Genomic DNA, 25027 nt, shown 5'->3' with positions numbered 1-25027 from the left:
TCCTGATACACAAGAAGACATTTTATTAAAGGTTTTCTTTCTGATCACATGGTACATTTCCAATCATTCAAATAAAAATAAACAGACGTTCTTTCTATTGCGAATGCCGCCCGCCTTCTGTTCTGCGAGAGCTTTTGGCCCAAAGTACAAAGTGGGAGCATGTTGGGGAGGAGTGGGTGTGTTGTGTGTGTTTTTTCCTGACGGGCAGGTTACGGCTCAAGCTCCCTTAAGAGGAAAGAGGGCATTCAGAAATATCAATGAGGAAAGCGTTCGCGCACCACGCTGGCAGATCATAAATCAATACAAAGCTCAGGTCTGCGATATAAAAGCTTCGCTTTGGGCATTGGCAGCGGTTAGCAGAGTTGGGCGACTTGATCTGTTGCTCCAAATCTTTTGGTGGTCTGATTGCGCTTTCTGCTTTGAATTCATCCAACATTTCCAAAACTGTAATTACGTTTTTGTACTTTTGTATTTAGCCAGAGGATGACTGTCCAAGTAGTACAAACAAAGATAACGGGAGAACATTTTTCAATTGTTAAATCCCACACTGGCCTGCCTGCTTTGCTCTGAAAAGAGACATTGTTAGTGCGCCTGCTGGTGTTGCAGTTTGAGAAGAATATCTGGGGAAAAAAAATGAAGTGCTGGACGCACATAACGCCGTTTGACCATTTTAGCCCATTTTGAAAATGTGAGCTAGCTAAAGCACACACACACACACACACAACCAAATCTCCACCAAACCGGATGCATGTTGTAGCACCAAGACTGACCTGTGGGAGGCAGCATGGTGCTACGGGACCATAGAAGAAGAAATCGAAGAAATAGATGAGACGAAGTGAACTGAACTGTTAGCTTATCCGGGAACTATTTTGCAGTGGCAAACTTGGTGGCAAACGGAAAATTTGGAACAGGTTCGCAATTTCCCAAGATCTTTGATGCCGATTTTTTGGCCCCCGCTGAAAAGTGATGACTTTGGGAGGTACGAGGATTCCGCCGGGCGACGACGCCATGCGCCTCGGCTCAATAAAAGTTGGGAAACGGTCATCGGGAAAGACCGGCGCTGCTTCCGACTGGAGTGACTGTCAGCTGTACAAATGCTTTCAAGGTCATATAAATAGCTGCTGGATTCTCGCGGCCGCTCATCGTCCACCCGAGAATTGTCCCGTGTCCAAGCTTCCGGCGTAGTGGAGGTGCGTCGATGCGCCCCACTACACGATGCCCTCGCTGCGCTTGCTCCTCCACACCACCAGCGCGGTCATGAGCAGGGTGACCAGAATGGGCATGGCGATGAAGGGGCCCAGGATGCGGTTGGGCGGGTCCCTGAGCAGCCGTCCCGACAGCGAGCAATTGTGGAAGTAGGTCTTGTGCACGCGGATGAAGAAGTCGTCCACCAGCAGGTTGGGCCAGAAGCAGTCCATCTTGAGCGCCACCAGGTAGGTGCAGTTTGTCAGCTCGCCGTACAGTCTGCAACGGTGACAACACGGGGGAGACGCGTCAGTCGCGACGTTAGCGCCACGTCATGACGACCATTTATTCTTTTCACAAACCGTCAGAAGAAGCCATTCGGGCATTTTTTTCCCCCCTTTCTGTTTTGAAGAACTTTTTTTTTTCTTTTTTTTTTTCTGAAAAGCACCCAACGGCAAATAACGAGCCAAATGCTGAACTCTCTTTTGATTGCTCCGTGTTTTGCTCGTTGCTAAAGGTTGTCGGGGACAGGCGGATATTTTCAGACGTCCCGCAAATTGCTATTGTGGACACGCTAATTGGCGACAATGCACCGGAGCAGCGGGGGGAGTCTGGAACGGCTCGTTCATTTTCTGGACGACCTGACGGGCATAATCAAATTGTGTCAGCGGAGGAGGGAAGAAAGTCCCCGGTGCCGGTCGGTGCCCGACGTGGGTTGACATTCCCCCCCACTGGCACGTATGGGCGGGCGGGCGGCGCTGGCCAGGATGTCAGCATTGTTCCAACGTACGACTTCCTTAGCGCCATTAAGCCCTTTCCTTTGCGCCTGATGAGGAATATTGAGGAAAGGGTCGAGAACACAACACTAGAAACAAACACTCAACTTATTCCAAAGGTCATTGTTTTATTGGTCATTTGGTCACATTAGAGGAACAATGTGTGCCTGATGTATTTGTTTATTTTTCATGTAGTCATTTATCTTTATCACATAGATTTTGTTACATTTGATAAACACTCTGTATTCTATTTCTATCTTACTCATTCATTCCTTTTCAGTTGCATTTATTAACATTTTGCTCACCCCAATTTTTGCAAACTTTAATGAACAACCTTTATTTTATTAGCATTTTATTTTGTATGTATTTGTTTACCTTTTGCATTTTGATTCAATTTCCCTCGTTTCTGTCACGTAAATATTGTAATTGCATTCCACCGTGACAAATTTTGTTAAATTTGAGAAGTCTTTAATGTATTTATTTAATTTTAATTGCACCTTAATTTAATTCAATGTTTTTTTTTTTTTAATTTCAATCATTGTTTTTTTTTTCAACTTTATTTATTTTTTGTCATTTTTTTATTTTATGAAGAAAACAACTTGGACATTGAGTGTCAAAATCGATCAATAGCATATAAAATCACATTTGTCATGCCAACGACGTAGCAATTGCTCCCCGTCCACAGCGGCCCATTAACAGCGCGATGAATTAGACGCATTCAACCCATTTGAGAACTGTGAATGCGGAGACACACGAAAATATACATTGCAAGATCTTTCCTCTCCCTCCAACCGAACAGTCTTGGCATCAGCTTCATACGAGGCCCGATTTATTTTTGAACAGGCAAGCTGGTAAATTGCCATATTGTTGTTTCAACTTAATCCGTCAGTAATGGCGAGTCGGAGCTTTCTTTTGTGTTGAGACAATGAGGTGGCCAACCGCTCCAGACGTCGGCTGCATTCTCATTTCGAGTCTCCCACTGAAGCGTCGGACTGAACAATTGATACGTAATCGTAGGGCGTGAGCGGAAGGATTATGGAACTCCAAATTCAAGTGGCTTTCACGGCTGAAAAGGAAAGCGACGGCTCGCCTCAGTTTCCGGACGTCAAATGAGGAGGGGCCACTTGCATCATCCTCTGCATTACCCCCCTTTTGTGGAAGTTTTGAAAAAAAACTTTTGAGTTCAACTCACGAAAAATGGGAGCAAAAAACAAGCTTCCATCCATATCTCTGAATCCGAATCCAGCAACTCGTACGTTCTCATAGAGCGCGAAATGCTGCACACTACTTGATGTTATCAAGTCGTTGGAGCTGTAAAAAGCGCCCCTAATCCATTTCCAACTTGATGTCTAATGGGACGCTTAATTGGAGCGCGTCACAGAATTGAAAAGACACTTTTTCCCCCGCGCTTTCCACACTACCGAGTGCACAATTTTGCCTCGCTTTTGCACACAATCCAACGTGAGCCAAAAGACTTTTTCAAATTACAGAAGGCTGGCAGGCTCCAACGGATGACTGAACAAAATAGCCTCAAACAATGGAGGGAAAAAAAAACAAAACTCGTAAGGGTAAGATATTGAGCTATTTTTGTACCTTGAGCCGGGAGTATATATCAAAAAGAAAGAAAAAAAAAAACAGAGACAAGGCCGAGAGGAACAAATACAGCTGCAATTAGGATTAATCATAAAGTGGAACTATTAGCCTCCAGACGTGATTTCATGGAATGTCTTCTGCACTTGAACAGAACTGTCAGCGTCTCATCTGCGAGCATATTGAATGAGACGCTTTTTCTGGAACTAATTTTATTGTGGATAATATCTCATGTTTATCTGAAAATGTGATTTTCACACGGGCAAGGAAGATGGGCGTCAATAAAGCGACGCTTGGCAGACGGATCAATGCAAGCATACTCAAAAGCCGATCATGTCACACGTCAAACTCGTCTCGACGACAATGAAGCAAGGAAGGCTCAAAGCCAAACAAGGCAACTGATTACACAGATGAACCAGACTGAGCAAACTAAACAAAACTCCAGATATCAGTTCAAAATCAAACCGAGGTTGGAACTTTTTCAAACAAATATCACAACACTCAAAGGAATATATTCTTTAAACAGTAGAAGCGAGGACTGTAAAAGTATCTTTTTAAAAACAGTATTTATTTTCCAAAACAAAAAAAAAAAAGGCAAACAAGGTATGTCATGGAAGCAAATTAGTAGCAAAGTCGCCAAAAAAAAAGCAAGAAACAAAGTAACACGGGGAAAAGCTCACAACAAAAGACAACATAATCTGCCGAGAGAAACGTGACACACGACAGCAACAACGAACTGACAAGAGCGAGCGGAAGCAGGGAACTAAATACAAGCAAAGTGACGAGACAACGAGGCACACCTGGGACAGGACATGAGTGGCAGGAGGAAGCTTGGCCAGGCGAGATCAGGTGGAAACGCAAGCCTAACGAGTAGACAGGACGCCGGCAAAACAGGAAAAAAAACTTTAAAAAATCGAATCAAAACAAAGTTGACAATAACACGAATCATGACAATCGTTTGGCTCGGACTGTTTTAAAATGGAATTTCTATTGGAAGGAGGTTTTCCGTATGGTTGCACCAATCGGTAAACCTTCAATTGCATCTGTAATGCGTCTGACTGTTTGTTTTGTTTTTTTTGGAGACTTTCATCATGATGAAATAGCCGCATTTCATTGAAACGGAATTGAAGGAAGTGATGAGAGTGTGAAGTGTTCCAAACAAAGGCAGCATCAGAGGTCATCGAATAGCATTTGGAAACATGACATAAACCGTCGGGAAAGGAAAACTGCGTCGGGCCGGAGCGATATTTCATCCGCAGGCTTCGTTAGCCGCACAACTTCCATCACTTTTTCTTCATTTGCACGACTTAGTTCGTTTAGTCATTATTTCAGCTCCAACTGGATAATCGTCATTAACTACAGACAGACGCAGGCTGTGAAAGAACAATTCTGTTGGGCGGACTGCAGAGAAAATGAAAGTCAATCAAGTGCTCAGTAGGATGAAAAAATTCATTCAAACATTTTGCCTTGCGTGCTCATTAAACGAGCTGTAATAATAATGTGAGCCGTTTCATTTGAATTTGCTTCGCTAATCCCAAAGCCATTTTTGTCCCGATTTTGCCCCACCGAGGACATCAAATGCCCGACTATATTAAAGTCTTATGAGAGTGTCCAATAAGATTTTTTCTTTGGGCTCCAACATGTTTGGGGGCCAACCATCTTAAATGTTAATCGCTTTCATTATTCCCGACCAAAAATCTTTCATGGGTGTGGGGAAAGCAGACCACTCAAGTCATTTGACTCGATGGACCGTGACATGACGGAATGTAGCAAGGCAAAGAAGCGCCCCGATTGATGAAACGGGAAGCGGCGGCAAATAAAACAAAACATGGCCTACCCGTTGCCATTTTTGGTATAAAAGCGAGTACCCCAGACGCCAAAAAATATTTTCTTTTCCCGACGACTTTGCCACATCAGGACGTTTCTGTTCTTGTGGGATCCTGTCAGATTTCATCTTCGGAGGACTTCTTCTGCCATCGACATAACACGAGCAAAACTGAACCGTTAAATGCCTGATTTTTTATCTTTATGTGCCGGGTCTGTCACAGATCCCCCCAAAAAAATCTTCCAAGATTTGAAAAAGCCTCATGTGTGGACCAGTCCTCACTCCCAGAAGGAAAATACAATTTTAACTCTGCTGTATGCATGCGCTGCACCACAGACTACAAACTAGCATCGATATCTCCAAATCGTTTTTGTCCGCAGAGGAAGTCGAAATTTCATTCAGAGAGAGACTGTTCTGACCCACTGAGCTGCTACCCCGACCGACCTTTGATGTGGTTTCCATATCAGGCAGGAGGAGAAAAATAAGATGCACGTATTACAATGTAGCGACAGTAAGAAAAAAAGAACTCAGTGTCGCAATGTACATTTTGCTGATTAGAAATTAAACAGTAGATGCCAAAATGCGGTGTCCAGTAAAGCAGGTTCAGACCCGTTGGCTGTTTACTCGTGGCGGCCATTTTGACAAACTCCGACTGGGGAATTTGCATCCCCCACCTGATGATGAGCGTCGCTCCAGCTTTCCATTCATGCTAACGTGCCGCGATGTGAAAATGACTGACTGATTCGGACGGAAACAATTTCCCAGTGGCGTCACCAGGCCACCTTCCGCAGTCTGAAGCCGTCACGGACCAAGTTCCAAAAGCACACGGCCTTGTCGTCGCGTCGATCAGAACAGAAAGGCCTTCCAAAAATGGCCAACTTCCTGTTAAACTTCGGTCAATCGATCCTTCAAGCATTTTGGTGCGTCCTGTTATAATCAAGATGTCTCCTCAATTTCGTGACGATCGGTGAAACTGGTGTCCGGGGCTGTTTTTTTTTTTTTTTTCTTTTTCCTAACTTTCCAGCGGGGCGACTTAGCGAATTTTAGTGGGTCATGTTCGAGATCCCTAAAATACAGGTGCTTGCCAAAACTGGTGAACTTTCAGGCATGTTGAAGGGCAGTCGCAACAAAAGGTAATTCATTCATCGGAATAACAATAAACACACCCACTCCGTGAGGATTATGTATCAGTCGGGATACTTTTTTCCCCCCAAACTTTGCAGGGGTAATATTGGATTCAATAATAAACTGCCTGCCTCACACCTTCCCAGGGGGCGCTACTGTGTGAGTGTTGGGGGGTGGGGGGGGGGGTGTCATTATAAGTCAAGTCCTCAGCGGTGAGAGGAGAACTGCGGTGTGTCCCGAGAGGAAGAAGGGGAAGGACAAAGCGTTTTGACTTTGTCGGTGGAGACGTCAGCTCTTATTCGATTCTCTTTTAACGTGAAACAAAAGAAGCCTTGCGCAATGTACGACACCCGTACAGTGAAAGAGAATGTGGGTGCACTCTGGGAAGTGAAGGGAATGCGCACAATGCTGTGAATCATGGATACAACCAGCCGCAGAGCACCAGAGTAGATGTAGAGAAGGAATGTATGGGCACAAAAGAAAGAATTGTTAAAAATAAGGAAAATATGACCATATAGGCAGAGTAGTTTTACATCCCAATGTCTGATCTTTGGTGTCTTTCCGGTGGGAAAACAAAAGAGTTGAGGCAGAACAGTACATTTGGTTTTGACGGGGGTTTTTTTTTTTAGAAAGAAATCTGGAAATTGTAGAAGTCAATAGCTTGAGCCCGTTGTGTGTATAACGGAGTGTTCGTCAATTTGTTCCTCATGCGTATACTAAAAAAAAAAAAAAAAAAAAAATCCATCAGTCTTCTGAATCAATATGAGTGAGATTTAAAGTTTCATTCGTGACTAAAAAATTCTATCTGACTGACACTGAGGAGCCGGCGCTCATAAATTCCTACCAGCTATTCGATCGAACTAATTTATGTGGGTGCCGCAGTTGAGGTGAAAGTAGTCTTTAAATCCCTGGATTTCTCGACCTTATCAGTGGCAACTGAGGACAGAAAGTGGAGAACACAGATAAGGGACTTGCTCGCCTTTGGTTTCAACATGTGCACATGCACACACACACACACACACACACACACGCACGCGTAAGATTTCCCTCAGGTTTCGATCGACCATCCTGATTAAGTCAGCTTGACCTTTTCTGCCAATGTGTATTTGAGATTTGATCGCTTCATTATCCCTGATTAGATTTTGTTATTACTCATCAATCTGTTTTTGTGAATAGGTTTGTGCTCCCAAAATGAGAAGGTGACGATTGGCCCCCCGTCCCTGATATCTTTTTACAATACACACAAGGGCTGCCCGACTAAACGACCTGAATGACGCACGTGACGCTCAAGTTTCAAACTGACAGACAGCTTGATTCACGCACACACGGAGTCACAATGTGGCAAAATACGATGTCTTGTAAAGCAGGGTACGTCACCATAGCAACAAACGAAGGCAGTGTATGTGTGTGTGTGTGTGTGAGGGCGTGCGTGTCTGCGTCGAAGGGAGACAAACTCCCCAGCTAGCTTAGCGCTAGCTAGGAAGAAGCTAGCACAACAACGCAGATGGATTTATGGAACTAAAAGGAAAAAAGAAAAACAGAGTTCTACTGTTGGCCAGGTTAAGGTACAGAATCGTGGTACTAAAAGTAAGCTATTTTAAACTAAAAAGGAAAATATTTCCATAGGTTGACGCGGCTGGGTCAACGCGCGTCGGCGGACACTCCAATTCAATTGATATGTTTTCAAATAAGTGATTTTTCATTTTTAATGATTTGTAAAAAAATACCAGTAAATAATTTCTTTTTTGGGGGGGCTAAGAAAATGAATGAAGGGGCCACTCAGTGTTCCCCTTGCTCTCGTATAAGAGTGCTTTTTGAACCAACACGTGAACTCAAGTGAATCTACAGCACGCTTGACATTTCCAATGTGTGTCTGCACTATGGATGAACCCACATGAGTCAAGTAGCAAAAGCTATCTTCAAAAAAAAAAGAAAAAAATTAAAATAAAAGACCGCAAGCCTAACTTGATCATGTCATGGTCATTCTGGGAGGCAGGCGGGGGAGTATCAATTATTTAAAGACAGATTCCCTCCTGACGCTGACCTTTAAGCACGTTTGCTTGGAGCACAGTGGGATAAACATCTTGAACCACAGAGGAGGTTCTGTAGCCGGTTATTTTAAGCACACCTGACACAACCAAAGTGGTCCGGGCTTAATACAATTTGAACTTTTTAAACTCGTATTACTGGAACTAGGTCAGAGTACGAATCGGTGGCGAATCGAATCGAGTAGCGAATTTCGCAGGTTGGTTCGGCTCGAAAAAAAGACGGACTGGTGAATGACGTGCGGGTACCCCGGCTGGATGACGAATGCCGGAGCGGAAAAATGTAGTAATATGCCCGCCCCTGTATATAAGTGCACGCCATTTACCATTTTGATCGATTGCATATTGTCATTTGTTGGCCTATGACGTGTTTTTCGGCATATTGCGTAACCCATTGGAGTTGATCCGGTCATTAAAGCTGGGACGTAGCGTTTGGCAGATCCAGTCAGACTTTCATATGCAGTCAGCCACCGTGGCTACGCTACGCCCACGCGGTGAAGAAAAGAGGAAGCCCCGTGCAAATAATGAGCGCGACGGTTGTGTTTGTTTACATGTAAATGTTGCGTTTGCGGAACTCACTCGACTGTGTCCTCCCAGCTGCACCAGTGTCCCTGATCCAGCTCTTGCATGTCCAGTCTGAATTTGGCCAAGCAGAACTCCTCAATGGCGTATTCGTAATGGGGTCCGCAGCCCAGTGCCCACACACACTGAGTCACTGTTGGCACAAAATCAAAAACAGACCATGGCATTAAAGGGGGGGGGGGGAACAATCTCACAAAAACGATCTCTTCTTGTCAAATGGCTTTTACGTAACAGTCTAAGAGTGAAGCGCTTCCCCCGAGAGTTCATCGTACCCTGCATGCGACGGTGAGGTTGTATTTCTCGGCAATTTTTAAGCTTTAGAGGAAATCGCAATGGCAATATGGCAGTTTTAGCCTGATGAGTCATGGCATTCGCTGTTGGTCACGGGTCTTCTAGTGTCAGATAATCAGATCCATTTTTTATTTTTTTTTTCCCGCGCCAAGAATAAATAAACCGCCAGATATACATAGACAAATAAAGCGCTGCTATTTCCGCTCTCGCTGACGTCGTTTTGATAAGTGATGATTCATCAAACAGGAAATCTCAATTCCTGACTTTTCATCTCACTTGCATTTGACCGCCTCTGCTGTTATTATTCAATATAGCAACACAACGCCCACCTACTTTGACTTTTAAACAGTTTTTCAGTGGGAGCGCATCGATGAGAATGCAAATGTGTTGTTGTCGCCACCGTCCCCCTTCCACTTTGTACACTTGCACAGGTTTATGCATAGTTTAAAACCCACACAGTCATTTCCTGGATCAACTCGGTCGGCCCTGACGAGTGTTTGGTGAAGAAAAATATTTGGTTCCTATTCTGAAACATCCCTCCGGACATCCAATTTGTATCGTGAAAAAGTTCTGATTGGCATGAATTGAAATATTGCTCTGACTTAAAAAGGTCGACGTGTTATGGATGATTGACTTTTTATATACAAATATTTTGAGTCTCTGAAATCTTTTGTTAGCTGCCCATTTCCAAAAATGAGTCACCGAGCGGACGGTTCTTAATTTCCAAACCACTGTTAAATGTCGCGGGACTAAATGGAAGCGTTATTAGTGACGGGAAAATGAAGCTTCAAATTTGCTTCATGAACCAGTTGTACTTTTGGACTCCTCGAGATGGCACTATTGGTTTGAATAAAGGCGGTTTAAGTAATGGCAAGTCAGTGTGCTTTCAGGCCAATTTTCATTTTTTCTGACAATCAAGTCACAGTGAGAAGGTAAGCAGAGCAAAGATTAGCACACATTGTTGTCAGCGTTAGCTTTTGATCACCGGTATGTCCTTGAGTCATCGGCAGAGCATAGAGCAGAGATAATTACATTGTTTTTGTGCCAAATGCAAAGATCCACTTGACTAATTGACAAAGTCATTTAGCGGCTTTTGGATGAAGTGCTGCTTCCACAACAGAAAATACAATCCAGCCTTTATGGGTGCTGTTAAATCACAAAGTGCTGCCTATGAGCATGCGCCATTCATTTGCAGTCCGGACGCAGCCAGGTGAACGTTTCGGGCTCTGGGGGCGGAGTCTTGGAGTCTTCACAAGTCTCGAGCAACACCACAATTGCTTTTTTGACAAGTAGTCAGCAACGTTGAGCAGCCTTTGCTTTGTCCCAAAGCCCTAGCCCCGCCCCTTGGCTTCGAACGGCTGACGACTGGGCCCAGCGGAGGAAAAGCAACAACAATTGAAAATGAAACTAAAATCCTAAATGAGTTCTGAGGGACTTCAAAGCCCAGGAGCCGCAAGGATGATGATTTTCTCCAAACTGCTAAATTGAGTGTTTGCAGCAAATAAAATCGACTTGAATTTAAATGTACCTCGAGTGAGTTCTCAGGGAAAGGAAAAGAACAAAATAATTGTCTCTTCTGTTCCGCGGGCCATTCAAACGCAATCGGCTACATTTGATTGTAATCCGGGGGAATATTATGGTTATGTTTAATATGAAGAAATAAACGTCACAGCCAGGTCACAAACCCTCTCAATGTGATTGTTCACACCTCCAACCAGTGTTCACTCGACTCCTCGACTTATTTTCTCATTTTGCTCTGGATGAAAATGCAAACACACCACAACGGATCAGTATAAATTGTCCATTAACCATTCGCAAAAACATTTTAGCACAATAATCCAATGCCAATGTTAACCCGCTTTCAACAATTCTCTGTCTTAAAATGAGTACGTATCTACATTTTAGTTCTGTTAGGTTTTCCTTTCTGGTGTTGCATTCGGATCCAAAATTGGAAAGTGGTGCCTCGAGATGCAAGTTAAATTCACACAACCCATTCAGATCGCAAATCATCTTCCCAAATTGAACTGAATGAAAATGCCATTAATACGTTCCAAAAAAAAAAAAGGAAGATTATGAATGTGTTTTTTTTTTTTGTTGTTTTTTTTTTTAAATAATGAAAATCGCAGACCATATACCTGCGAGTATTGCTATATTGTCTTTCTATATGGCCAAATATGCTTAATGCCTCATTTTCTTGTCATTTTCTCCGGTCTGCATGAGCAGGGTCTCGTTTTGATATGGCTGAAAAAGAAAAAGAAAGCATCCCTTGCACAGGCTAATTATTATGTGACGGGCCAAAGTCAACTTAAGTCAGGTCAGAAGGTTGACTGCAGTCAAATGAGCCGAGCGAGGCAGACACGGTTTCCCGTTTCCACGAGCCGAGCCGTGCATACGTCGGACGGATTAGAGGAGAGGAGAAGGCGACGGAGAGTGCGCTGTCCTATTTCACTTGGAACTCCGCAGCTGTCAATCACACGCTCACACACTCACGCACACACACACACACACACACACACGCACACACGCGCGCACATACCTCCGCTGATATCTAATAAGACAGTGGAGACCCAGGGGGCGGACTTCATAATAACTTCTCTGAACTGTTGACATTGTTAAGTGGAGAGCGGGATCAAGGACTGATTTTCTTCAAAGAAATGTCAAAATGAACAATTTAGCCTGTTAAACTCTCAGGCCTCCAAAATTCATCCATTCACGTTTGTTCCCCTGTGAAAACTTTGCCGAAAAACGGATCGATTTGCGTACGTTTTCTGCTCTGTATGAACTGTCCTAAGATATATCAAGATGGGGAAAAAACTAGATGTATTTAAATTTAGCGCAGTAATCGGAAATGCTAAAGTCATTTTAAAGTTATTGTTAAAATGTATAAGAACTACCAATGTGCTTGCTGAAAATTGTGTTCTCAGTCATCCAGGTCATATGTTGAATCAAAGCAACTGGATTGTTGCTACTTTTTGGATTTGTTGTTTTTCCAAAGTGGTCAAACATGACTTGGGTGATTATGCTAGGAAGCTAACAGATCAGTAAAATTGTTTATTGTTTTGACTAGATCGCACAACATACAAATATCTTATCGCAGATGGGAAGTATCACTTGCAACGCGCTTCCTTGACGCCAATTTGGCTTTGGCAGAATGTTGCGTAATCTGAATGCAAATGCTGAAATGCAAATGAGGGATTTGGAGAATAGCGAAACGCAAATACGCGGGGGTTAGCTGCACACGGTTTTTAGTTCAATTCTGAATACAACCACAATTATTACGCCCTTACCCATGTAAGGGCAAAAAAATGGTATTTTAAACATTGCTAACATCACATAAGACTTGCCATATTATATTTAAATATCCGTGTCCTCATATTTAACCGTCATAAATGACGTGAATGGTAAGAATAAACGACAGCAATGAAAGCTGGGTCAGGATTGCGTTCGCCGGCCGGCACCTCCTCGGTCCAAAGTGCCATTGGTGGCGCTGTTTAACGGGCAGCAATTAAGCGGCTAATTAGCCGCAGTATCTGGCCTTGCAAACGGCTGCTAGCAGGTCGTTTGTCATGCAGGCGGCGCGTGTTGGGCTCACCGCGTTAGATAAGAAGCAGACTTGAGTGGAAAAAGACCGTGTGGCTTTCTGACTGTCCATTTGGCCAACAACAGACGCAGGCGTTATCGCTCCCGCGCAACATTTGCTTGGCTGTGATTTCGTGCTAATGAATGCACGGCTGGAAGCAGCACATCACAAACACAAAGACAGAAACTTTTGCCTGCCGCTTGTCTCTTTTCGTCTCAAAGGGTGTCAGACGACGTATGGCGTGTTGGACAAACAATGGCAGGAGCTTTTTTTTTTTTTTTCTTTCCTGACCTGTAATGATAGCATACAAATGTTTTTTAATCACGTTTAATGGCTTGTGTACAACTAGCAAGCCCGCCCGTTTGCAGTAAACGTTAACAACCGAGTAAACCTTTTGTTTGCATATTCCTGAAAAAGTGTCTTCCTGATTCAGCTCATCTACATAATAAAAGCACCCACAGCGGATTTTGCCACCCATGACTCGGAGGTTGTGCGGGGTGGAATTCCAGAGCCACTTTCAAGCCACTTCCACAAAACGTCTGAAACTGCCTGAAGCGCAAACAAAGCTAAACAAAGCATGGCTGCATTGAGTTTTGACCATTCGATTGTACACTATTCATCATCCCTCACCAACATTTAACAGGAGTGCAAGTACACATCTGTCACTATATTTTAGTGCTGTCAAGCGATTACATTTTTTTTTAACTAATTCATCGCAAATTTTTCCATAATTGACCGCGATCAATCGTATTTTTCAACTACAATTTTTTACGAGGCTTGCAAACGATATTTACTTGAGTATAATCTTGGAATTAATGCGGGAAAAAATAAAAGTGTATTTCGATTCAAAGACTGTTCTAATAGCTTTCTTTGATCCTTGAACGTGATTCTTTTCCTGTAAAATACAACAGTTGAACGATACACCAAAGACGTACAACTAATATGGTATTTGAATTTGGCGTTGCAAAGTGCGCAAATTATTTTGGATTTCTCCCTTGAGCCGTCAAGCAACTTTTTAAAGTAAAACTACGTAAAAGTCCGTCTTTGCGACAGTGACTCTCCTCTAAGTTTGGCTGCACGGTGAGCAGAGGGAAGTAAATAAAACGGAGTTAACTGAGTTAATTTTTTTAGTGTGTTGTGAAACTTAAATTAATCTCCATAGTTAATGCTTTAATTTTGACAGCCCTACTATATTTACAAGCTTGTTTTATCCCAACTTTTCGTTTTTACAGGCTGTGGTGTACGAAAGTTGTGAATGAACCCTGGCGCATTCACGCGTCTATTTTTACACTGGCAATTATACGCCGTGACCGAGCGAGGCCGTGAAAGCCATTTATGACCTAGTTGGGACTATTTTATGCCAAGAGCAGATGAAAAATAAAAAAACAGTGTGGCTCTGGCGCATCGCGGGTACCAAAACACGCTGCAAATGCGATGATGCGAGCATGCATGAATAAATCCACGTTAAGATGGACTGAGTTAAGATGATTTGACACAAACAAACAGCCTGTGACATGGAACGGAAAGCGCTTGCCTAAAAGAAGCGGCGAAATGTGGAGATTCGTGTCGTGTTGCTTTTTCTATTTTTTTTTTTTTTTTTTTTCGTGCGATTACATAATTCAAGTATTACAGCAAGGCCTATAAATAAGACTGACGTCGACTGTAGTGGCGCTGCGCTACGCTACGAGAGAAGGCAACATGCTGTCAAGAGGTTTCAGGCTGCTGGGAGAGACGGGAACCATTATCAATGCCTCACATTGACATCAAGTCGTAAAATATCACATTAACACTCTCCTGTCAACGTGAACGCAGAGGAGAACCACGCTCACGACTTACAGTAAGTTTGCTCCCCATAAACAATGAGAATGACAAAGAGCTCGCCTTTCTCTACGGGGATGATTGACTTGCATAGTGGCAGCACCTGATCGCCACCGCCGGGTCGTCATGACAACAATGGCCCATTAGCCCCATAGAATGAATGGGGGAAGGTGAAGTGCCGCCTCTGTGAGTGAAAACGCCTTTTTTTGTTTGTTGTCCTTACACTTCACAATTTTTTTTCAGAGACTTAACGAATGCGCAAAGAATGCAGTTGACAAAGAGGTCCCGATGTTTGACAAAAACGTCACAACGAGATTTTAATTGGAGGTCAAACCCAATTTGTATTTTACTCACACCCAGACTGATGTCAAGCAACGCGCCGCACTTGTGTCGACGTGTTGTAGTTTATCATCAGATAATCTCCAGTTACTTTGCTTTTTGAGGAAAAAAACAAAAATGCTTAACAGGACGGTATTCAAAATTTCACCCACGCATCCTTTTTCTGTCCTCATGATTCGGTTTGCAGGCGAGCCGGAGCCCATCCCGGCTGACTTTGGGCAAGACGCAGACAATTTCGAGTCTTCAGTGAACCTGACATGCATGCTTTTAGAATGTGGGAAGAAGCCGGAGTGCTCTTGAAATTAAATTCCGGGCGTTCTGTGCTAAACTTTCATGTACGTGTCTTTATCGCCTCCAATAATTCACGTTTGACGGCCCAAACGAGTGCACACTTCAGTGACGCAGCCTGGCTCGCCCGAACCTGCTCGCACTAAAACGCGCGCCGACGGTGTGTGTTTTGTGTATGTGTCAAGTTGATCCCATCCATCACCAGGTGGTCATTAAAGCCGGCAGGGCTGTCGGCACTCCAAGGTAATAGCAAGCAATTAGTGGTGATGAAAAGGCACCCAACAATAGGAGCGCGGGATGACTCATTTTTTACATTTTTTTTTTACATTTTTACCAACGTTTGTTGTGTACTTGAGATGACCAAAACGGCACACGGCACGCATTAACACGTCTCCCATCGACAATCGTGTGTCTCCTACCCCAAACCAGACACCTGTTGTAGTACCAAGACTGACCTGTGAGAGGCAGCATGAGAAGAGGAAGGTAGGTTACCTATGTTACAGCGGCACACGTGTCACTCACCAGGCCACACGCATTCAAAGTTACAGATACCACAGTGTAGAGCGTGCGGATAGCAACGAGCGGACAAAAAAAGACATCTGCATCTCACGTGCATATTTTGTATTATTTACAACGGCTTTCCAGAGACATCCGATAATCAGACTTTGCCTGGCTTTGTTCAGGAGGGAGTAAAAATGTTCAATTTGGGCCCTATTATTGGTAAGTGTGTACCTTGTGAATAGGACTTTTTTTTAAAGGATAAAAACAAACATTTGTCCTAATATTTGTCATTACATTGACAAAATGCACTTTTGATCTGAAATGTAATGATGAACGCAATCTCCATTTGAGAGCAAAGAGGAAGTTTTGACTTGGGGAGGAAGTGGTGCAAAGGGGGACGACCACAAACGGGCAAACGTGCTCTTGTTGCAACTGTCAGAATATTCGGACTTTCATGAATATTTCAAAAATTCCACACACAGAAACAGGCCCAATGCCTATTCTCGCTCCACTCGGCTTTAGGTTTCGTCTCAACTGCCACTCGCATTTTACACTGTTCGGAAAAAACACAAGCAACCGTGACATCTGCGCCACCGGAGAAAAAAAAAAAGAAAAACATTTCAAGTGTTGAAGGCAACAAAATTGCTTGAGCAGAGTCTAGGATGACCAGGGCTCTTTTAAAAGGGATCGATTATTTTTTTGGACAATGAGAAGGATGCACTCAGGGCATGTTTTATAGATGGTTTTACAAGGACAGCGAGTGAGAGCGTCAATCGATGGTTTCAGACTCAAGAGGAATCTCGCAATGTGAGCTTTGGAAAGAGGACTGAGTGTCACAGTGGCTGGAATGTGCCAGTAAAAGTCGAGGGCACAAGTGCAGGGAAGCAGGAGGATTTCACAACAAATGTTTGCATGTGAAATGACCAAAACACTACATCAAAAAAAAATATGCACGTCCTAAGGAAGCTTCAAAGTAAGAAAGAAACTCTGGAAATAGACTCAAAAGTACAAGAAACACAACACGACTTGGTTAACCTGACTAACAACAACACACGACAGCAACATCAACAACGAATTCACTAAAGACTGAAAGAAACCAGAGAATTGAATACGAGCCAACCGACGACACAACGAGCCACACCTGGAAAGACACGAGTGGCTGGAGGGAGCCAATTGGTCCACACAAGTAACAGTGCTGACGGGAAAACGCAAACCTAATGAGAAGGCGACGTGAAAAAAGGGCCAGCCAGCAAATCTTTTACGTTCCACGTTCGCCAAGAAGTGGTCACACCGACGTTACATTCCAAATCGTACGCTGGAAGAATATTTCCATTACTTTCCATTTGAACTGCTTTTTGATAACAACCGCTACACCGTTCCGTTTTCCCGTTCTTATTATTCTTTATTATGCATTTATACTGTTCCTTTGTAACAAGCCCTCATTTATTTTATGTTTCTGTAGTAATTGATCAATAAAACCCTTCTTATATCGTCGCTGTCCTGTGAAAAACACGTATGTCCAATTTTGGAAATGTCTTTAATTTTCACGTTAATGCGATGTCTTTAACGCGGAAGCACCGTTCACGTAAAAATACAAAAATCGACCAAAAATTGACATAAGTGTTGTTCACAGGACAGCGACGATATAAAGAACCGGAAGATTCATTTCATCCCCTTTACCGGATTTTACTTCTTGAAATCAAAACAGGCGACGCCCATTTCTATTTTTAAACTGAGAGAATGGAAGTACTTTTTGTCCTTTTATTGCAATCTTGAGCTTGAGGAGAAATTGTGTAAAATTTGAGGTGTAAAAGTTTGCTTGAGGTCGGGGCGGAGCGAGCGAGTGAACCCCTGACGTGGGATTGGAAGACGATGGGATGATTTAGAGCGGGATTAAATGACCTTTCTTATCAGCTGTCCACATGCACGCATGTAATGTATTCGCTCATGTCTTCATGGAGACCTGCCGCCTTGTGATACTCCCAAAATAACCACAATGCATGCCCGCGAAAAGCAATTGGAGAGACTTTTGTGCCTCGTTCTCAGTTTTACAGCAGGATCGGGTCACGGCTGTGCAACTTCAAGACGGATTTGGAAAAAAAAAAAGTCTACAAGACAACGATGCTGTCCACAGGCAGGCCATGAATGGCTGACTACCTGAGGACTGAAGTGTCCCATTATTTTGGGCACATTGGCAGCAAGATAAGCAATAAACAACACTCCCAGCAATTCTGTGTATGTGAGGAAAAAAAAACAAAAAAACAGGGTGCAACACAATGAGTTTTGCAAATTTGATTCAAACACGTGGACTAGTTTCGTTGTGAAATCTGGAACTTGACATGAAATCATTGAAATGAGGTTGTTTTGGCCACCATGTGCTGGGATTAGAGAAATTCAATTTTCTGGATGGAAGTCAATTAGCTGCACCCAAAATGTCACTGCACTGCCTCACCGGCCCCCAAAACTGAAGAGTTCGTTATTTTAGCCCTGTGGTGAAGAATTTTAAACAGCCGGTGGTTATTTTTGTTCCTGACAATACCGCAATGTATGTATTGTATTTTCACATCATTCGGTTCACACTTTTAAAGGGGGCATAGTATGGAAAATGTACTTTTTAATTGCTCGTATCTACGTGGTTGGTCTCGGGAGTGTCTGCCCACACATCAGGTGTGAAAGAAATAACCAAGAAAATGTTTTTGTCAGTGGCATGTATTAGCTTAGCCGCAATTAGCGCCAGTTGCTAAGCGACCGAATGAGAAGTAGCCTGCTGCCTTTTCCTGCATGTTTTGGGTGTAAAGTCGGCTGTCGCTTCGTAGCACGAATTTGTCACCGTAACAACGGAAGGTCCTGGCGTTGCTTTTAAGAAAGAAGACGAGGGAGACGTGATGCAAGTGAAGCATGTGTGGCTATGCTAGATTTCATTTTAAGCTAAAAATTCAATTACTGCTTTCTGCCAACCTGACACATTTTAAGTAGTGGTTCAGAACAATAGGACACCGCATCAATTCTGACTTCCTCCATTACAATTGGACGTCTTTAAGTGAGTCAGAATTCTTGATCGCTTGTGTATTTTCACAATATGTCATCGACCTTTGTTAAGACACCTGCGAAATGTTTCGAAATGTGTGTGTGCGAATGCACGTCTCCTCAGAAAGTCTGCCTAATGCAAGTGTACCAGTGTGGAAGAATTAGCAATTTATTCGAGTATTGGCTGCCGCAAAGGAAACTGCGCTATCACCCTTTGAAAGCCTTCACTCACAGTTGTTGTATTTGCCATTTGTTTGCCGTCAGTGGAGACTTTTGAGGTTTAATCCGCAAATGTTTTTACGAAGTGAGAGCATAATGTGTGTGTGTAAGCCGCCAAGTGGTTGCTTTTCTAATCCTATTGAGAATGCTCGTAAGCCAGTTGGGCTGTTGCGGCAGTGACACAAAGTTGCCGAGGAAAGGCCACGTCACATTTTGGGTTGACCCAGTCGTCGGGACTCGGGGATGTTTACAGCATTTTGGTTTCAGATTTTTTTTTAAAAAGGAGAAAATGTCATTTTGTCCTCACGTTTAACTTACTGCCGCGTATTGTTTCATGTACCTGCTTATCTATCTATGTCAGCAATGTACGGTGACAGGTAGAACACTTACATGCTCTTCCACTAGATGGCAGAAGACACAATTATTAACCTCTGTGTCCATCCATCCATTCCTTCAACCGAACAATAGTTTAAAGTGAAACTCTTTTTACACAAAGTCACTTTGCAAGTCCATTGAGACAAGATCATTATTTCATCGGGTGACATTTTGACATGCTCACATTCTCCGCGATTGACAATTTAGAGTCTTCAGCCAAGCTAACGTTCACGTTTTTAGATTGCGATTGTGGAGAACCTGCAAATGCCTCACAAGATGATTTGAACCGTCTGCCTCTCGGCTGTGAGGTAAAAAGTCTGACAGCAAGTTTTGCAAGGCACGGGAACAAAAACACACACCAAAAAGGAGCGAGCGAGCGTTGTTATTTCAGTACGGCATTATGATTTGGTGATGAGGCCCAGTAATAACATCGGCATACTTTCAACACCGGGCAGTGTAATTGAATTGAAAATCCAGGCAGCAGGAGTAAAGGAACGGAACATGGTGAGAGGCAAATTAATCCCGCCTCCATCTTCAAACGAAAATTAGCATGCTGTTACGGCTGCAGAATACAAGACGGCGCTCGCTGATGGCGCCTATAGAGAAAGTGCGGCTCAAAGTACCAAGCAAGCATCAACTCAAGCGTGCTCCCTGTCCCCACGTCGCTTTGTACGTGGCTCTATTATATTCTGCCGCCGAGCTGTTCTCTCATCTCAGTTGTGTTCTTGATCCTCGCACCACTGCCCCCAAAGCAGCGATCAAGTGTCAAATTTCCCTCACGTGTTCAGATTACAATTTGATGACTCAGCAGTTCCCGTTGCTTGCTTTTGACATTGTTGAAGGTTTTTCTCAGACGTTCCAGTTGACTGGCAAGGCCGATTCCCATCACGGCAAAGATCAATTTGAGACCATCCGGGAGCTAGCGGAGATGACTGTGCTCATGCAGAAGAGCGCAAACGTGTTTTTAGATACCAGAAAATACATTCGACAGACAGATTGAAGTACTTAGTTCGTCACATATGTGCAAGTCATAAGGGGTCGTAGGTAATTTGAACAGGGGTGTGTAGACTTTTTAAAAAATATACATTTATTATTACTGCGTATATATTTTTTGTATATTATTTATCTATAGATTTTTTTTTTATTGTTATGCATTGTTATTGTTTACCATATATGTTATGAAGACGTGCTTCGAGATAAATAGCCACAGCGGAAAATATCGTTCCCTGGCTTTCAAGTTGCACATTCAGATGTGCAAAAAAAAAAGAGAAAAAAATGAATCTCTTTAAATGAAGATTAGATTCAATACAACTTGGGAGTCTTTTTTGTACGAATGTGCCGACAGATAACTAACACGTGTTTTTTTATGTGTACGAGCAGCGCATGTGGGGAAATGTACTCTGTCGCATACGGTCATTTCAAACGTGCCCTGCCAAAGTGCGACCATTACACTTTAGATGCCTACATAGAAAGCCGACTCTCATCTGCGCACATAGAGAGTCGCACACATGCACGCTCACATGCTCCACTAAACAGCAGCGCCTCAACACGCCGCTCATTAGCCGCTCAGGCTTGTCCATGAAAAGCAGCGATCATCACACGTATACACACACACACACGCGCACCCGTGTACACTACTATACACAAATTGTCGCCATTGACACACAAGCAATCATAAAACAGATTAACGGCGCGCCACCAGGAGGCAGGGGGCCAACGTAAAAGCAGCTCCGAGGCGATTCTCCTCCGTGTTGATGATCGGGCATCACGAAGGCGATTTTCATGCTCGACCAGTTTTTTTGCCCCAAAGATGACTTGAAGTGATAACTTATCTACAGCTCATGTTCTCCATGAGATCAAGGGCTGCGTAAGGAGATGATGAGAAGCATTAATAATCTCTCCGTTTTGATAGGTTAAAATTGGACAGATTTGCAGTCTGAGGAGTGAAAAGCAGCTCCTCCATTACTGGAGGGGAAAGTGAGGTATGGTTTAGGACTGCGGCCGATCGCTGATATGAGTGGTATTCGCTGGCTGTTTTGCAGATGAAATTGATCGCACGCTCGCAAATTTGCTGACGAATTCTCTCGAGCTTTGTTACATGGAAAAGTAACAGTATTTGTCTTCCTGGCATGTGTTGAAAGACTATGTTACTCAGAACTCTGAATTTTTGGGGTGGGCAAACAACATGTCGCCACGGCAACAAAGTGGGGTGAAATAAAAAGCTGTGCTTTTAATGGATATCTTGAACATCTTTAGCTTAAGCACCTACAGTTTGAAGGCAAACTGATGAAATCTCTAGGAGGACTTATTTGAACTGTGACCTCTATTTGTGACTTCCAGAAATCACATTGCGTGTGAATGTACAAAAATCGTCGGACACAGAAAAATATCACTAAGAAAAAAAAATACAGTGATGAAATAATTACACAAAATTAAATAAAGAACGGCAGACAGTTCATTACGGTGCTAATATTTGTCATTCTTCTCAGAGGATCAAGAATACATGACTGTGAGCACTTACATTGTCTTTGTCAATATGTTGCATGTCTTTCTGTGCTCAGACCGATGCTTAAAGGTTTAGAGCGCCACAACATAGACGCTAATTAGCATTAGCATTAAACGAGTAGACTAAAAGGCTAAGCTATGTGGTTGTTGGAAATACACAAAGTGTAACTGTTTGTATTATGTTCAGTTGACAGTAAGCGTTAGCTGGGAGTGGCAAGAAACAGCTTGAGGCCTCTTGCTACCCAACTCAGCTGGGATATGCTCCAGCTCACTTGACGAGGACAAGTGCTAGCAAAAATGGACAGAAAAAAACGAAACATACACAAAAGCACTTACTCAAATTACTTCAGGACTTTCTTTTCAACTTTGACCCACAGTACATGAAAGAAAGTACCAGTACCAGTACCTCTGCTATGCCAAATAATGTCTCATGACTTTGAATGTTTGACCTGGTTTCCCTGCCAAACAAGCCTGCAAGACTGAGAGAATAAAATCACTCTGGAAATAGGATGGAAGAAATGAAATGGGGAAAAAAAAATCATTTGCGGCTTTTTTTGTGAAATAAAATGGAAAAATGCTATTTGGGGGACATGGAAGACAAACGGAGCCTGTGCAACAAAGGGGAGGCATGCAGGAGTCGCAGCACCTTGCATAATTGGCATTCTTGTTACAGAACAGACCATGTGGGCCGCTCAAGAAATTGAGCTGCGGCAAAGTCTATTTACTGTGACCAATGGAGACACATTACTGGCGTAAATGTCAACCCAAACACAGCTCCTCTAAACCCAAGTATGAACGTGTCTTCACTAGCCAATGTCCAACAATAAATATTTATTGGGAGATCTAACAGATCAAGATAGCTGACTTATAGGCAGTTTCCACCCAAAACGGCGGAGTTATGAATGTGGAAAGTTGTTAGAGCAACTCGCCTGCTATGCAAGTTGATTGCAAGATCAAAAATAAAATAAACACAAACAACTATTCAAACTCAAATATGCATTTGTTTAGGTTAAAAAAAAAACACTTCAAGATAAAATTCGATTCAATGCAGTAACTTGGTGTCATCAAATATGTCACAATATGATTGAGTTAATGGCAATGGAAGTTAGGCATGTCAGTGGCGTAAATAAAATATTTCAATGGTGGAAATTCGCACACAGCCAATTAAGCAAATACTGTCTACACGATTTCAAACTACACCGCAAGTGCATTGCAAACACACAACATCACAAACTATGCCACAATAACACATAACCTGGCATTTGAATGAGTGGCAACGAAAGTTGTGCACGCCTTTTCAAGTTGTTTCACTGCAGTCACGGCACACAGGCGGACACACATGCAGTGACCTCGAGTTGCGTTGCCGACTTACCCACAATGATGCACTGCAGGAGCGCCGCTTTCTGCTGGGCTGCCCTGATCCGAGCTCCCATCCTGGCGCCCCCTCCCCCCTTTTCAAAAGCTCCCCCAGGACACACAGTTATTTAGAAGAGCTTTGCTGGACGCCCATGAAGACGCGCATGTGGCGTGCCGATCCAACACAGTCGCTGAGAGCTTGGCAAAAGTCTTCGTCGGGTGCCCCAGCACAGTCACATGCAGCGGGGGAGGCGTGTGTGATGTGTGTATTGTTGTGTGTGATGTGTGTGTTGGCGATGGGGGTGGGGGGCGTCATGTGCTACCTTCCACCTCGGGGACGCTCCACGCGGTGCGCGCTGTTGGAAGGCGTTTGGTGCGCCATGGGACCAAGCAGCCCGAATGGAGCACAGCTGGGCGGGCAACAGCGCTCGTCCGTTTGTGTGAAAGTGTGAACGTGTCCTTCCGCGAGGACGGCACACTGGGGGGAGACCCAAACATAGCAATTACTGCACCGTGGGGGCGGGTTGAGGAGCAATGAGGGGTGGTCGAGCTGGGCTGGGGGGAGGCGGCGCATTCGTTATGGTACCTTTCCATTGGCTCATCGAAAACTTGTAACTGTCCACTTTAACACACTAACACTTTAACACTTTAACTCACTCACTTTAATGTCGACAGTACTCTCTTAAAAAAAAAAAAAAACAGTACACTTTATTCTGTGTGAAGTTTTTTTTCCCCTGTTGCGTAGTAATTAAATATTGAATGAAGAGGAAGGGGTATGTTTAGCTTTACAAATAGACGAAAGAAAAAAGTGAAGTGCTGGTGCCAAATCACCCAAGGTGTAATTTAAGGACGATGTAATGATGTCCTATAAGCTGGTTTATGTGTTGGCTGGTTTAAGACAGGTGCATGCATGTTGATTTAAAAATGCGTTGCCACTTACTGCCATCTAGTGGTCATATGCAGCCCGACAAAGTTGGGTTTCCAATCAACTTCCACCTTACTTCGTACCGTTTGGCTTTGGAAAGTGTGACACCTCACTAATTAACCTCATTTCGTGATAAGTTTGATTTTTACAAATGTGAATTTGCAAGGGTAAAACCCATTTTCGCGTGTTTATGAAAGAACTGGAACTTTATTTTATATCAATATCAAAGCCTTGAAATTGTGTTCCCTTTCTATGCCTCCAATGTCATTTAATTCATCTTTGTTTATGTACTCATGATCCCTGGCATGTTGTTATTTTGTTTTTAGTGACGTATTTTTTCATCTGTTGTTTACATATGTCGGCCTATTTTTTAAATGTGTGTTTGAAATAATTGTGCGTTTGTTGAATACAGATTGGGGGGAAATGAATAGTCATCCCTCCATTGTCTTTACCTCTTATGATCCTCACGAGGGTAGCGAGCGAGCTGGAGCAAGCTGTCTCCCATTGGGCAAACAGTCCCCAACTATGCAGCAAAGACGGGAGCAAATATTGAGGAAATCAGTTCCCCATAAGTACTGCATTATGTATTCAATGTGACTGACCACAAACAAGATCTCAGACTGTATACGGCGCTGATGATGACAGAACGTCAAAAGCCCCCAAAACAAAACAAAA

At 43.3% G+C, this 25027-nt stretch overlaps 1 protein-coding gene across 1 annotated transcript; it reads right to left on the bottom strand.

Moving 5' to 3' along the window:
- Positions 1–23915, bottom strand: ramp1 (receptor activity modifying protein 1). Its single transcript, XM_086052554.1, has 3 exons — positions 23444–23915; positions 9126–9261; positions 1–1464 (listed from the first exon to the last, which is right to left on the bottom strand). Exons 1-3 carry the CDS (start codon positions 23502–23504, stop codon positions 1209–1211), a joined length of 453 nt encoding a protein of 150 aa, XP_085908680.1. The 5' UTR covers positions 23505–23915; the 3' UTR covers positions 1–1208.
- Positions 23916–25027: the final 1112 nt, after the last annotated feature.

The sequence above is a fragment of the Filicampus tigris genome, chromosome 14 (assembly GCF_054856515.1).
Source record: "Filicampus tigris isolate MCC_2025a chromosome 14, RoL_Ftig_1.0, whole genome shotgun sequence".
In the NCBI taxonomy this organism is placed as follows: domain Eukaryota; kingdom Metazoa; phylum Chordata; class Actinopteri; order Syngnathiformes; family Syngnathidae; genus Filicampus; species Filicampus tigris.
This window is presented reverse-complemented; position numbering and strand designations above follow the sequence as displayed.

Bases quoted from the DNA above. Each gene is read 5' to 3' on its own strand.
- ramp1 (XM_086052554.1), bottom strand. From the start codon at position 23,504: ATGGGAGCTCGGATCAGGGCAGCCCAGCAGAAAGCGGCGCTCCTGCAG. The intron at 9,262-23,443 runs GTAAGTCGGCAA...TTGTGCCAACAG, and splicing joins CCTGCAGTGCATCATTGTGG to TGACTCAGTGTGTGTGGGCA. The intron at 1,465-9,125 runs GTGAGTTCCGCA...TCACCGTTGCAG, and splicing joins AGCTGGGAGGACACAGTCGA to ACTGTACGGCGAGCTGACAA.